The following is a 13,576-nucleotide window of genomic DNA, read 5'->3' as shown; positions in this document are numbered from 1 at the left end:
CCAAACTGTCCGCATCTCCAGTGCCGCTCGCCGTACCGTTGCTCATTGTGTCCGCTCGGTTCGACGACGGCATCGATCGCCGCAACCGCTATCCATAATCCCGTGTCTCGTGATGTCCTGCTCCTCGCGATGCGCTGATCGATGATCGATGGTGTTGCTTCACATACACCACCCACCCAACCCACCCACAAACACGCACCTCTTTCACTCCAACTGGGCACTTGAGCACGCCGGTGTTGAGCACTTTCCTCACCAAACACCCAGACGACCGACTTGTATCCTTGTTACTACACCTTTTTTTTTTTGCGAAACGGACAGATCATCCCGAAGACAGCGGTTCGTCACGTCAGCATCACCACTACCACTTTCACATTACCCAGACGCACCGACGTTCAATGATTACTCTCGTTGAGGGAGGAAAACGTGATCCACGATCCACGACAGACAGAACCAAACACGATCACCTGTCTGTCTGTTTCGTTGGAAACTTTGCTGCTGAGTTGCAAAGGGCTGTACAAGGCACTTTTCCTCTTCTCTTCTGCTTGAACACTGGATTGCAAAATGAAACACTTTGGCAGCAGCCAGAGGTATTGATGAATTTTCACTTTTCACTTGCTGCAGCAGCAGCAACAGCAGCAGCGGCGGTGATGGCTGCGAGTACGACGATCCGAATCCAATCTCTCAGAGTCACCTCACAAAACCGTCACAACCGAACGCGTAGATCGTTGGCGAATGCGCTGAAGAGATCCCGCGTTTGGCGTAAGCTTTCGCCAACACAACTCCGCCACAAGCACCACCTCCCGTCCCGTATCTTCACCGGTGCACCGGCAGCGCACACGATGGTACACGATGTTTGATTTTGATATTTTGTTACTTTTGCGTGCCGTGGTCGAGGTACACGTGTACCATGTGTGGTACGGCGGACACGATGCACAACCACGTGCACGATACACCAGCTGCTGCTTGTTGGTTGCTGGCTTACTCACGTTTCACTTCACTCTCGCGTTGAATGAGGAGGGAAATTTGCTCTCTCCTCGTTCCACCGAGCCACTTCTAACTGACGCTGCAAAAATGGTGGCCCTAAAATGGTTCGTCTCCGGTTGGTGAAACGGTGATTGGATTGGTCCGATTTAATCCAATGTTATGGTAGCAGCAGGAATCTTGATAAAATCTGAAAATAAAATCAATTGAAAGGATTAATAACAAGCGAGAGGATTAATGCATGTTGAACGTAGTGTACTGAGGATAGTAAATAGATGGAACTGGTTCATATTAACGGATATGCTAGCAGATGTTCGATAAGAAGAGAATCAGAACACGGTATGGGGATGGTAATCCTTGGCTAGGTTACTTCGATTTATTTCAAATATTCGGTGTCTGTGTATATATTTCAAAGCTCTTGAGACACGTTAACTTAATCAAAGCAACCGTGAATGCACCGCATATGCAGGACGCTTTAAACTCGTCATGTGTTAATTATCATTATTTTTCCGTGCTTCGTTACTTATCAGCGAAACATTGCAAATCACCGATTGATGATTAAACAAGAGTAAATTTCTGCATCGCGAAAGATGGTTCTCGGTCACGTGATGGTACTCTCTTCGTTTATCTATGTGCTGCGGGCAGGAAAGGCCCATATAGAGTGCAATATGTAAAATTGTTTTTTTTTCCGTGGATAAGAGAAAATATACTAGTATTTAAAAATGGTTTATGAATGTTTTTTTTTTCCATAACACATTCGTTTTCCACATGATTGTCCACATTTTGACAATTATTTTGGCATTTTAAGTTCATCTGTTCTGTGAAACATGTATTGAATTGAAAACAACTTCATTTGTTTTGGAACTTTTAATACTTTCAAGATGCTGCGTAAAACAGGGCAGTGAAAAATATATCTCCTGTCTAATTATCTTTTCTATTAATCCCGTTTGTTATGTCTGCACCAAACATATTTCCTTGACATTATTTTTCATATTTTATTTTAACAAACGAAGCCGAAGCTTGCAGCGTTTAACATCCGGTTAATGCGCAATCTCGACGCTTCCAATACACACCTATCGCATCGATCTGAGATCAGTTTATAACAAACAACACATTCTAAGCCGGCATTAATCTTTTAAACCCAAAAAAAAAACGCCACAAATAACCTGACCACCACATACCCGCCAAATTTACATTTTTGATCACCATCGCCATGATCGTGGAGAAGGGAAGGGATTGTTTTCATCCTCCAGCACGCTGTGCATCACTGTGCGTGGCATCGAGCGAGCAACACGCCACCATCGTGGCGGTTTCGTGGCACAACAGTGTTGCAATCGGTTATTTTTAAACCCGAAAAAGTTTGGCTCTTGGAGCACGAACGAAGACGAAACGGAACGGTTGGACAGCGGGAGACAGATAACGCTGGCTGGTAGCTGTAGCATCTTCACGACGAGGCGGGGACGTGGATGCAACATTCCTCTTGGATGCCTCGAGAACTCAAACCTGGCGACCGACCACAACCTGTTTCGTCGCTTCTGGGACTCCTCGAAAACGGGACGGGTAATCTCTAATCGATCGTTTCCACCGCATGGAGGCTGGCTGGCTGGTTGATTGTGTTACTCTTGTCCCCTTTAGCCTCTCGCTCGCTGCCAGTAAGTGAGTCGCGATTGCTTCACCGTTCGATTGCCACTCCTTCTAGACAGAGCGCTTCCTCTGCATCGTTCCTCCGGCGCATCGCATTAGCAAACGATTACCATGCTCAATTGCCCTTTTCGTGCAGTCAGCCCCCCCCCCCCCCCCCCCCCAGGCAAGGGGTGCCTCCAGGGACCGCGCACAGACGATTAAAGGTGAGCCAATCGCTGAAGCGCTCTGGAACCCGCACAGCCATCCGAGAAGAAGAAGGGTTTTGTGATGCAACCAATGCAGCTAATTGCACGTGACAAAGTGCATTGCATCAGTCGATCCGTCTCCAGGCGTTGCTTAACTGGCAGCTTGTTTGAAGAAGATTTAGAGCATCGAGTGAGCTCTTCGTTCGTGCCAATATCCTGCGATCATCATTGAGCCCAAATGGGCCGAATCGATGCGAGCGCACGCGTGCCTCTAACGATCAATTTCGCCTCAAGAGTACCGTTCGCCTGAACCCCCGGGAGGCGTCCCAGATAACGGCGCCGACAACTCAGTCACCTGAATCGGCCTAGGATGGAGTAGCACTTTCAACTCATAACCCGCCACTCATCACCAGCACTCCCCGATTGAGGTCAAGCCAACCACCGCACCACCAGCAACAGCAACAGAGCAATCATTAAAGCTAGACAGTCATTGCGCTCAGAATCGTCACGAGAAGAGAACGTCTGAGCAGAGGCTGAGTTGCTTCTAGTCTTTTTTTTTATGAACTACAACCGTGTGTTGGTGTCACTGACATCCACCTTCCCTCATCGGTGATGCTGTATGGTGCTCCAGTGTGTACTTAGGTGTACCAGCGCCCCCGTCGAGGAACGTGCAACAGCAAAACAGACGCTGCTGGTCGCCCAGTTCAGCCCAATAATTGAGGACAATCTTTTTGTCGAGCGTCCTCTCTCTCTCTATCTAAGAAGTTTATCGCGAAAAAAAAGTGCTCCATACACCACTGCACCACTGACCACTAACAACGGTCAGGCCAACGTTAATTGAAATGAAAACTAAAAACATAAAAATGAGGTTCGTCGCTTTGCGGCTCGCTTAACTCTTTCGTGCACCGCGTACCGTCGTGCGCCTCACGGACAGCTTGAGCTGTGTGTGCATCGAATCGCAGCTACGGCACGTGATATAATGAAAACAAAGCAAGCTTAGCCAGACTAAGCCAGCACCACAATTCGCCATGCAGCGCATTAGATAACGCGACTTTATCAAGACTCCGACAAGCGCAGCAACAGCGGACAAACGACTCGATCGATCGTAATGCACCATTCCTTCAAAACAATGTCTGAAGCGGGGTTGCCAGGGGAGGACCTTGACGGAGATGGGACGATCGTCAAGAACTGCCGCGCGGTCCCCCCTGGGGGGGGATTTGCATATTTTTCGCGTTTCTCGTTCCACCATTTGCCATCCACCATGAGACGATCTTAGTATGCTGTGTGAGTGCGAGGCACACGCATACTCCGTTCACTGTTCCGCCACATAACAACATTCACAACGGCAGCAGCAGCAGCAGCAGCAGCAGGAAGCAACAGCACGCTGCACGGTGTGGTGTGATTGCCCAACGACGATCGAGTCGCGCGAGTAGAAGCATGGATAAAAAGAAAACAAAATCCATTGTTCATGAGAGAGACGGCACAGCAACACTAGCACCAGTGCCAGCACAGACACAGACAGAGCAAACAGTAAAAATTCCTCCCTCGAAATAGCACGAGCTTTTTTTTATACTTTTTGGGAAGAGAAGAAGAAAACACCAAAAACCTAATCACAGCGATCGCGACATTTGCTGCTGCCGTTTGGAGTTGGAGTGCGAGGAACGCGAGGCGAGGAATTCCTTTCATAAATTTCACATTCCCGGCCCCCCTTCCACTGCTGTTTGTGCTGGTGCGATTGGCTATTTTCACCCCACATTTGGTCAGCGACCGCCGCCCCCCGGTGGTGGATGATTGAAGAAGAAGCAGACGGTGGACGCTCGACAGAACGCAACAACGCGCACGGCACGGCACGGCTACAAAACAAAACAACAGACACACAGCACAACGCGGAGGTGCTGCGGAGCGGGTTGTGGCGGACCTTTCTGTTTCTGTCGGTCCTCCCACTTACTCCAACGATCGCCACGGAACTCACCTTTTTCCTCTCGCACTCGCACTCGCACTAGCTAGCGCAAGCACGATCGTTTCGCGACAAACGTTTTTTTGACGTTTTCCGCAATCCTCGCACCACCACCTCTTCTGCACAGACACCCGCACTCAGAGAGCAAACACATACAAACGAACGTACGATCACGTCGCGTACACTAGGGCTAGAAAGCTGCCAAGGAGCGAGCAGCATCAGCAGCACCTAGCCACCCACCACTGTCACACGAGTGGGGAGCATAATTTGAATGATTTTCACGAGACTTTGGCTTGATTCAAACCAAAGACAACTAGCAAGAACACGCGCACACACAGGACACTTTTGTGATGATCGAACAACGGAGAACACACCGAAAGAGAAACAGAAAATAAAGGAAAAACCCGCCGATCGGTCGCGATCACCCGTGGAGTGGTTTGTCCGCACGTCCGCGAGTCCGTGGCCCCCGTATGGCGTACGCGATGCCTCTGAACCCGTGCACAAACCGAAAGCGAATGAAACAACGAACCCCGGAGCCACAGGCGAACCGAGAGATCATTTGTGTGATGATCAACACGCGCGCTCGCTCGATCGAACGTACGCGAGTGTCTGTGTGCGAGCGTGGTACGTGTGCCACAAGGTGTGGGTGTATGTGTATCGGGGCGAGAAGCTCAGCGAGGGGTACAGGTGTGTGACTGCGCGAGGTGCTACCCTGAACAGATCATCCCCCGAGTGCGCCTAATGTTATGCAAACGGAGTTGATATTTAGGGAGTCGCTTCGAAATCTCTACATTTTTTAATTAATTAATCGCTAGATCTATAAAAAATAGTCACGATTTAAAATTCAAGGGACAGTATCAAATTGGAGATTTTTTTTCGAACTTCATCAAAAGCCTTTTAAGAATTCTCGACAAAGAAATAGTCGATCGTTATTGTGGTAGTTCATTTTAATTTTCATTACCAGAAAATATTAACAACAATTTCTGAAATCCAAATATTTACTGTGATCTCCCCAAAAAAACGAAGCTTTCACGAAAGCTCTCCCGCGTTGACATTTTGTCGCGCCTTCCTTTTGCGGTATTGCGCTACCTATACCTTCCTCCATTTAGGTGGCTCATCATTCGCCCCGAAAATTTTCAGTCTACAAATGATCGCACGATCGTGCTGATCGCGTGTGTCTGCACGCCGTACTGCCGCCAACCTACACAACCACCTCACGACTCACTGCGAGGCTGCGTGATTGCGTAAAACGCAACCTTTCGGATGGACAAAAGGCAGCGAGGTCTGTGAAGCTAGTTCGTTTACTTGGTGTTGCGATCATCGCAAGCAGTGTGCAACGATGGAGACGATCGAAGGTGGTACAGTGCGCAACCGTAAAGCACAGCAAAAAAAGCCACCAAAGAGCGAGGAAACCACCGAGGAACGGTGCAAATCAACGGAAGACCTTTCGAGCAACGAAAGACATCAACCAGCAAGCGACGAACCCTCGAGAAGCAAGAAGCATGCAGATGACGTGAAAGAGCGCGAACGATCCACCAGCAAACCAGAAAAGGACGAACGCGGCGCCGAGGATGATCGGTTCAGTGTTACGGTCAATCTGCAGTTCAACGGTGCCACCGTTGGTCTGTTTTTGCTCTCCTTCCTAACACGATTCTATCGCATCGGTCACCCCGGGGGTGTTGTGTAAGTTTCCAAACGAACCATCGCCTACTGCGAACCGTGGCAGTAGTCCCATTGTCACTTCGAACGCTCGCCTCTCTTTCAGCTTCGACGAGATACACTTTGGAAAGTTCGTCTCGCTCTACCTCAAAAACACCTTCTACTTCGATCAGCATCCACCGCTCGGCAAGCTACTGATAGCAGGCGCAGCCGGAACTGCGGGTTACAGTGGGAACTTTGAGTTTCCGAAAATCGGCAGCGAGTACGATGCGGTAAGTTGCGTGCGGCACGGCCCGCTACCCTCAAGGAACCAGTTTCTCGGGGGGGAGCGCATGGGATGAAAGTGAAGATGTCGCGGCGATCGCGCAACCGCTCAACCTTACACGGTGGCACTGTTTACCGTGGTGGTTAACGAAAACTTGCTCACCTTGTGCGAGGTGACTGTACGGTGGCCGTTACCGCAAACCCGTGCACAATGGGGCGTCTAATTTCATCCGAAGCGCGCCTTTCTAGTTACTTTGGGAGGCAACCGAGAAATGTCATTGCCGAGAGTCCAAAGATCACTCTCGTAATAAGGAGAAGCTGAAGATTAATGAAGATCCTGTTCTGTCTGCATACCATTTCCAGTCCGTTCCTGTTTTTGCGCTACGCTTCGTACCGGCGCTATGCGGGAGTTTGCTGGCACCGATCGTCTACTCGATACTGCGCCAGCTGAAGCTCGGCCAGGGGATTAGCTTACTCGGTGGACTGCTGATCATTTTTGGTGAGTAAACTCTTCATCTTCTCCTTCGCAAAATCATTTCTCATTCGCGTCTTTAAAATTTCCATGACAGATAATGCGCTCCTCACGCACTCGCGCTTCATCCTCGTTGAATCGATTCTGTTGTTCTTTGCGGCACTTGGCATTCTGGCGATCCTAAAGTTCCTCCAGGCCACCCCATTCAGTGGCCGCTGGTGGACCCAAGGCACGATCGCGTCCATCTCCCTAACGGCAGCCGTTTGCGTCAAGTTCGTCGGTTTCTACAGCTACCTTCTCGCGATCTACATGATCGGACGTCACGTTTGGCAGGAGTTACCCGATCGCCGTCGCTCCAGCATCTACCTTACGCTGAAAGTGCTCGCAATGGCCACACTCGTCCTGTCCGTATCGGCAGCCATCTATCTCGGTTGCTTCTACGTCCATTTTGCCACCCTTTACAAGGCGGGCCCGCATGATACGGTGATGACGAGTGCATTCCAGGCATCGCTGGAGGGTGGCTTGGCGTCGATTACCCGCGGTCAACCACTGCGCATCCAGCACGGTTCACAGATCACCCTAAAGCACACGCACGGGCGCGTCTGCTGGCTCCATTCGCATCCACACGTCTATCCGATCAAGTACGCGGACGGGCGTGGTTCGAGCCACCAGCAGCAGGTCACCTGTTACGGGTTTAAGGACGTGAACAATTGGTGGATTGTGAAGCGACCGGAAAAGGAGGGTCTGATGGTGGGCGAGGAACCGGATTACATCGAGAACGGGGACATTGTGCAGCTGGTGCACGGTGTGACGAGCCGGGCACTGAATACGCACGATGTCGCCTCTCCGATGTCGGCCCTGTGTCAGGAGGTGTCGTGCTACATCGACTACAACATCTCGATGCCGGCGAATTTGCTGTGGAAGGTGGAGATCCTGAATAGTAAGGAATCGAGTGGGAAGTGGTACGCAATCACTTCGCAGGTTCGCTTCATACACGTTAATACGACGGCGGCGCTCAAGTTTACGGGCGAACAGTTGCCGGACTGGGGTTACAATCAGTTCGAGGTGGCCGCTGATCGGCGTCAGTATACGATCGATACGATTTGGAATGTGGAGGAGCACCGGTACACGCAGCACGCTGACAAGAAGGAGGTGCTGAACAAGTTGCTGACGACGGAGATGATACCGACGGAGCGGACGCGGTTGTCGTTTTGGAATAAGTTCTACGAGTTGCAGATGAAGATGTTGCTGCACGCGGATAAGGTTGAGGGACACATGTACTCGTCGGAACCGCACGAGTGGCCACTGATGGATAAGGGAATCGCGTACTGGATTGATGCGGAGTCGAATGCGCAGATTCATTTGCTCGGTAATGTGGTCGTGTGGTATTCGGCCACGGCCGCGATCGCCCTGTACGTCGGTTTGTTCGTGTTCTATCTCATCCGTCGACGGCGTCAGTTTTACGATCTGGAACCGGCCGAATGGGATCGGTTCCGGGCGGGAGGTGAAATCCTGCTCGTTGGCTATCTGTTGCACTATTTGCCGTATTTCTTTGTCGAGCGTACACTGTTCCTGTACAACTATTTGCCGGCGTTGCTGTTTAAGATACTGTTGCTCTGCTTCACGATCGATCACACGCGGATGGTGCTGCGGAAGTTTGTTAGCCGGCCCAGCGTTCCTGCACTGTTCGGGGCCCTGGTTGGCGTGTGGTTTACCGGTGTACTGTACTTTTTCCGTCGCTACAGCGTGCTGAGCTACGGTATGACGGCCCTGTCGGCGGATGATGTGCTCGAGTTGCGGCTTAAGGATACGTGGGATCTGATCGTCCATAAGCCCTAGAAGGCCAGGTCCCGGCACTTGTTGTGACTTGTAGCACTCGATAGTATAACGTTGAGATTCGTACCTATTTTACCCGAAAATACTCTCTGTTGGCGATACAGCAAATAAAGCATTGCTTTCCTTTTGGATTTTTGAACAAAAAAAAAAAAGAAACGAAAACTTCCAAATTATTTGGCGATCGAGCGCACCTCGCGATGGACATCTTGAGGTGGCACTCGACGGACTCACTCGAACTGCTGAAGATGGAAGTCCCCGCGTGGTGGTGAACTTGCCGTTGTTTCAAGGTGAAGTGCGCAAGACCACCGCCTGACAACCGATGACAAGAACTGTGTACGGTGGTGCGGAGAGGTTCGTGTGGTTCCCTTTCCGGCTGCTTGACTTTCCGGTATGTAGGCAGATCAGCAAACGGTAGCAACAGCATCAGCAGCAGCCAGGTGGCAGCAAAAACCCAACCCAAAACAAAGAAAAGCGGGAGACAAATCAAACACAAAACGCACCGGAGGTGTTGATCCCCGAAAACAAATCTGACTTCAACGCGTAGGTATGTGGGATTTCGGGCTTCAAACAATCCCCTCCCTCCACCAAGTACTGGTACAGGTTTGCGGCGTAAACACTTATCTTGCTCGATAAGATTGTTTAGGTTGTCGAAGATCAGTGTTGGTCGAATGCGTCATAGGCGCACGTCGCGGTTGCTGGACGGATCGGATATATGTTCAAGTGTCCTCTTAAGGACCCTTTGCTGGGCGAACCTTAATCCAAGCGCGTGGGATCCGCTCCGAGTAGCGACATCTTCAGCTGGATTCGGAGCACAAAGTCCAGCCAATCAGCCAACCAATGCTGACTCACGGAACAATCTCGAGGATGGGCCAAAGGGACACAACACAAAAAAAACACACGAAATTAGCATCAGGCACGATACAGGTTATTTGGAATTAGGTAGTACGTGCCATCCATATGGCACGGGAAGAACGCTATAAGAACCTATAAGATGGCTCCGCCACACTGGCAACCGCTTCATTCGCCGGTTGGAGTTCATGGTGAACAGAAGCGCACGTGTCGAGTGGTGATTAAGTAAAGCGCTAATTCGTGTGCAGTTCATCTAAAAGGACTAAGGATGGGTGATTGCGGTGTGGAAAGTGGCGTAGTGGAGTTTTACAAAAACTCCACCATACTGATAACCGGCGGAACGGGCTTCATCGGCAAGGTGTTGCTGGAAAAGCTGCTGCGGTGCTTCGAGGTGCGCAAGGTGTACCTGCTGATTCGGGAAAAGCGCAGCACAGCGGTTGGCGATCGGTTGAAGGAGATGCTGGACGATGCGGTTAGTGAGATGAATGTGCTACTTCGGGTGGTGAAGGTGTCAGTGAAGGGGGATCAGTGGCTGAGATGAAAGTAGTTGTGAAATTCTTTTGAAGGATCTATCCTCCATTCATCAATACAATTATCTGAAGATCAAGGAAGAGATGTAAAAATTCATGTAAAAAAAAGCATTCCAATTGCGATCATGGCACATGGTTTCTCATTTGCGGATCGTATACAGTACACGTGATAGATGATCCCAAGTGATCCAAGAGCGCTACGCGATGGGTGATAGTGAAATCTTCACTGCCCATCGTGTAACCTAATTATGCAAAGTATTTCATTAATTTGATAGGATAAACCAGTTTTACTTTTGTTACAACGTGAGAAACCTGCCAAACCAGTTCTGTTTTACATTGATTGTTCAGAAATTCCGGGACGTCTAGTCGAGATGACCCTTTGGCGAGGGCGCGACTGTTTTGCAGACTCCGGAAAACGACATCCTGAATTCCGAACCCAAAAACCCACGGATTGGGTGGGACTGAATTGCAAAATAGGTTGAAAAAATATGTAAATTTTTTTTTATTTTTAGCTACGACTAATCGGCTTTATTGAACCAAATTCTAATCGATCACATTATTATCAGCTTCAAGCGTAGCTTGTAGGTCTGGGAAAAAGATTACGGTTTAATTTTGCTCTATAATTCTCGGCTCAACAGATATTCAGCAAAATCAGAGCAACCACCGACGCGGACAACATCCTGGCCAAGGTAATACCGATTGAAGTCGATTTTCAATCCGATGCCGTTATCTCAGCCGAACACCAGCGACTGTTGACAGCGGAAGTACAGGTCTGTACCAGTACCAGAAAAAACATGCTTCTTATCACAAATTCTAACATTCGGACAAACGGTTCTTCTCCCTTTCCATCCCGTGTCAGATCGTGTTCAACGTGATGGCATCCGTAAAGTTCAACGAAGACATCGAAACAGCGATCAACACGAACGTCCTGTCGTCGCGTAAGCTGTTCCAGCTGGCGAGCCGGTTCCCGGGCGTCCGCTCGATCGTGCACGTGTCCACGTTCTACTCCAACTGCCACCGGGCGCACATTGAAGAGCACATCTACGAGGACCTACCGTTCGGTGGGTACGAGAACATTCTGAACGTGTTCCGCTTTCTCAGTGCCGAAGAGAAGGCCCACCTGAAACCGCTCATCCTGGGACCGATGCCGAATAGCTACACCTTGAGCAAGCGGTGCGCCGAAGTGATGATCCGGCACCAGTTCGCCCATCTACCGATCGCCATCTTCCGGCCACCGATCGTCTCGAACGCGTACCGGGAACCGGTGCCCGGGTGGGTGGACAATTTCAATGGTGCGGCCGGTATGGTGGTGCCCGCATGCCGCGGTCTGCTCTACTGGATACGAGGTAAGGAGGACGTTTCGCTAGATGTCATACCGGTGGATTACTGTGTCAATGCGCTACTGGCCGTCGGTTGGGATAATGCGCGAAGGTGAGTTGGTGAGCTGAGCTGGGACCTGGGAAGCCTGAGCTAGAGTTTCTCGAATTTCACTTCCTTCCACTTCCGTTGACCTACTACTGACCAGCTCGCGAAAGTTGATGGGAAATGCAGAGCCTCCGGTTCGCGTTTACAATTATGTTTCCCAGGGAAATCCGCTCTACAATCGTGACGTCGGGAGTCTTGTTGTGGCTGGATTGCAAACAACCGTTGCCCGGATATTTGGGTAAGTGTCGATGGGCATTTTCGTGCAATCAAACAACCGTCATCCGACAATTGAACTCTTCCCTGTAGTCGATATGCCTCACCGATCACCTCATCCGTGTGGATCAGACAGCTGATCATCTACTGGTTACTGCTGCAAGCGATCATAGCGGACCTTTTCAGCATGCTGGCCGGAAAGAGCAAAAAGTATGACGTCCGTAGCGCACCTAGTGTTGCCTTCTCCATTAATCACACTCACTGCTTTTATCACACAGGAATTACGTCTTCTTGAAGCGTGTGATTAACTTAGATGAAGCGACCAGCTACTTCCGCTGTCGATCCTGGACTGCGGCGAACGATAACATCCGCACCGTCTGGAGCGCACTCTCGGTGAACGAGAAGCGGCTGCTACCGTTCGATGTGGACACGCTCGATTGGAAAGAATACTTTCGGTCCTTCGCCCCCGGTGTCGCGGCTGCCATACACCGGTGCGAACTCAAGCGTCAAACTGTGTGTAAATCGGAGCGCGGATCATGAATTGTTCACGGGGTTTTCTATGATTTATTGTAATAAAGTTCACCAATCTTTAAACGACTCTAATCGCACAGCGAAACAGGAGATTCCCCGCGTTACAGTTCCTCGATGAGTGGCCGTCGGCGGTGCTGGTGAGATCTTGGACGATCGATATCCAACGATATAACCGGTTCTTCGGCTGCCGCTTCTCGCTCTTGAGCGGCATGGCGAATGAAGTTGCTCGCGTCCGTCTGCAGCCGCTTGAGCGCCTCGGGGAGCCGATCCTTGATCAGCCTTTTCGGTTTGATGAGAGCGCTGAAATCGATTTCGTCAGCCAAAGTGTTGCTGCTGCTGCTGCTGCTGCTGCTGCTGACCTCTTCGATGGTCATCCGGATTGCGTTCGGTGGCGGTAGATCGGGTAGTTGGTTCCGTAGCTGAGCGGTATTGCTGAGTGCCACCTTGTTGCTAGGGTCGTGCTTCAGTGCCACACAAAACACTCGATATGCCTGTTGGATGAGAAGATTGATGTCCTTGATTGGAGTTAGAGTTTATCGCACACCCTGTACCTACCTCACGCCGGTTATCACTTGCCAGCAAGGCTTGGCCTTTCCGCAGGAGAGCCTTTACGTTCTCCGGTTCACGGGAGAGACATTGATCGCAGTCGGCTATTGCTTCTTTGTAGCGGTGCAGTTTAATATCTGAATTTGGAAGCATTCCTTCATCAGCTACTAGATGCCATTACGGAGTAATGTTAGAAGCTGCTGAAACTACTTACATGCCATCGCGCGATTGTTAAAGCAAGTAGCCGTCGGCAGAATGTCCAAACTTTTGCCATACTCATCGGCGGCTTCACTGTACTCTTTGGCGCGAAAGAAATCATTCCCCTTCTCACGCATCTTCCCCGCCAGTACCTGCTTCTCCTGCTCCGACAGCTTGGGTTCCGGTACCAGTTCAATAATTTTCGGTGCCGCAGCACTCGCAGCGGCATTCTTTTGGTTCTGCAACAGCACAAACTCCCGGTGACGTTCCTCGTCCAGATCCATCT

At 50.3% G+C, this 13,576-nt stretch overlaps 3 protein-coding genes across 3 annotated transcripts in view; 2 read left to right on the top strand and 1 right to left on the bottom strand.

The window, feature by feature from the left end:
- Positions 1–5,906: 5,906 nt before the first annotated feature.
- LOC126577738 (protein O-mannosyltransferase 1) lies at positions 5,907–9,117 on the top strand. The gene is made up of 4 exons (XM_050239600.1): positions 5,907–6,450; positions 6,533–6,698; positions 7,054–7,189; positions 7,260–9,117. The coding sequence occupies exons 1-4, from the start codon at positions 6,107–6,109 to the stop codon at positions 8,999–9,001; spliced, it is 2,388 nt and encodes a 795-aa protein (XP_050095557.1). The 5' UTR covers positions 5,907–6,106; the 3' UTR covers positions 9,002–9,117.
- A 971-nt stretch (positions 9,118–10,088) lies between these two features.
- Positions 10,089–12,555, top strand: LOC126574477 (fatty acyl-CoA reductase 1-like). Its single transcript, XM_050234701.1, has 6 exons — positions 10,089–10,319; positions 11,016–11,147; positions 11,237–11,808; positions 11,903–12,040; positions 12,109–12,225; positions 12,294–12,555. The coding sequence occupies exons 1-6, from the start codon at positions 10,116–10,118 to the stop codon at positions 12,553–12,555; spliced, it is 1,425 nt and encodes a 474-aa protein (XP_050090658.1). The 5' UTR covers positions 10,089–10,115.
- An 83-nt stretch (positions 12,556–12,638) lies between these two features.
- LOC126577739 (sperm-associated antigen 1) overlaps positions 12,639–13,576 on the bottom strand; it is a 1,434-nt gene continuing 496 nt past the window's right edge. The window contains exons 1-3 of the mRNA XM_050239601.1: positions 13,307–13,576; positions 13,102–13,229; positions 12,639–13,037 (exon numbers count right to left, since the gene is read on the bottom strand). The exon at positions 13,307–13,576 is cut by the window's right edge and continues 496 nt beyond it. Of these exons, the coding sequence (XP_050095558.1) occupies positions 12,648–13,037; positions 13,102–13,229; positions 13,307–13,576 (788 nt within the window). The 3' untranslated portion in view covers positions 12,639–12,647. The remainder of the gene's footprint in view (positions 13,038–13,101; positions 13,230–13,306) is intronic.

Source organism: Anopheles aquasalis, chromosome 3, assembly GCF_943734665.1.
Source record: "Anopheles aquasalis chromosome 3, idAnoAquaMG_Q_19, whole genome shotgun sequence".
Lineage (NCBI taxonomy): Eukaryota > Metazoa > Arthropoda > Insecta > Diptera > Culicidae > Anopheles > Anopheles aquasalis.
The sequence above is the reverse complement of the archived record's forward strand: the minus strand, read 5'-3'. Positions and strand labels throughout refer to the sequence as shown.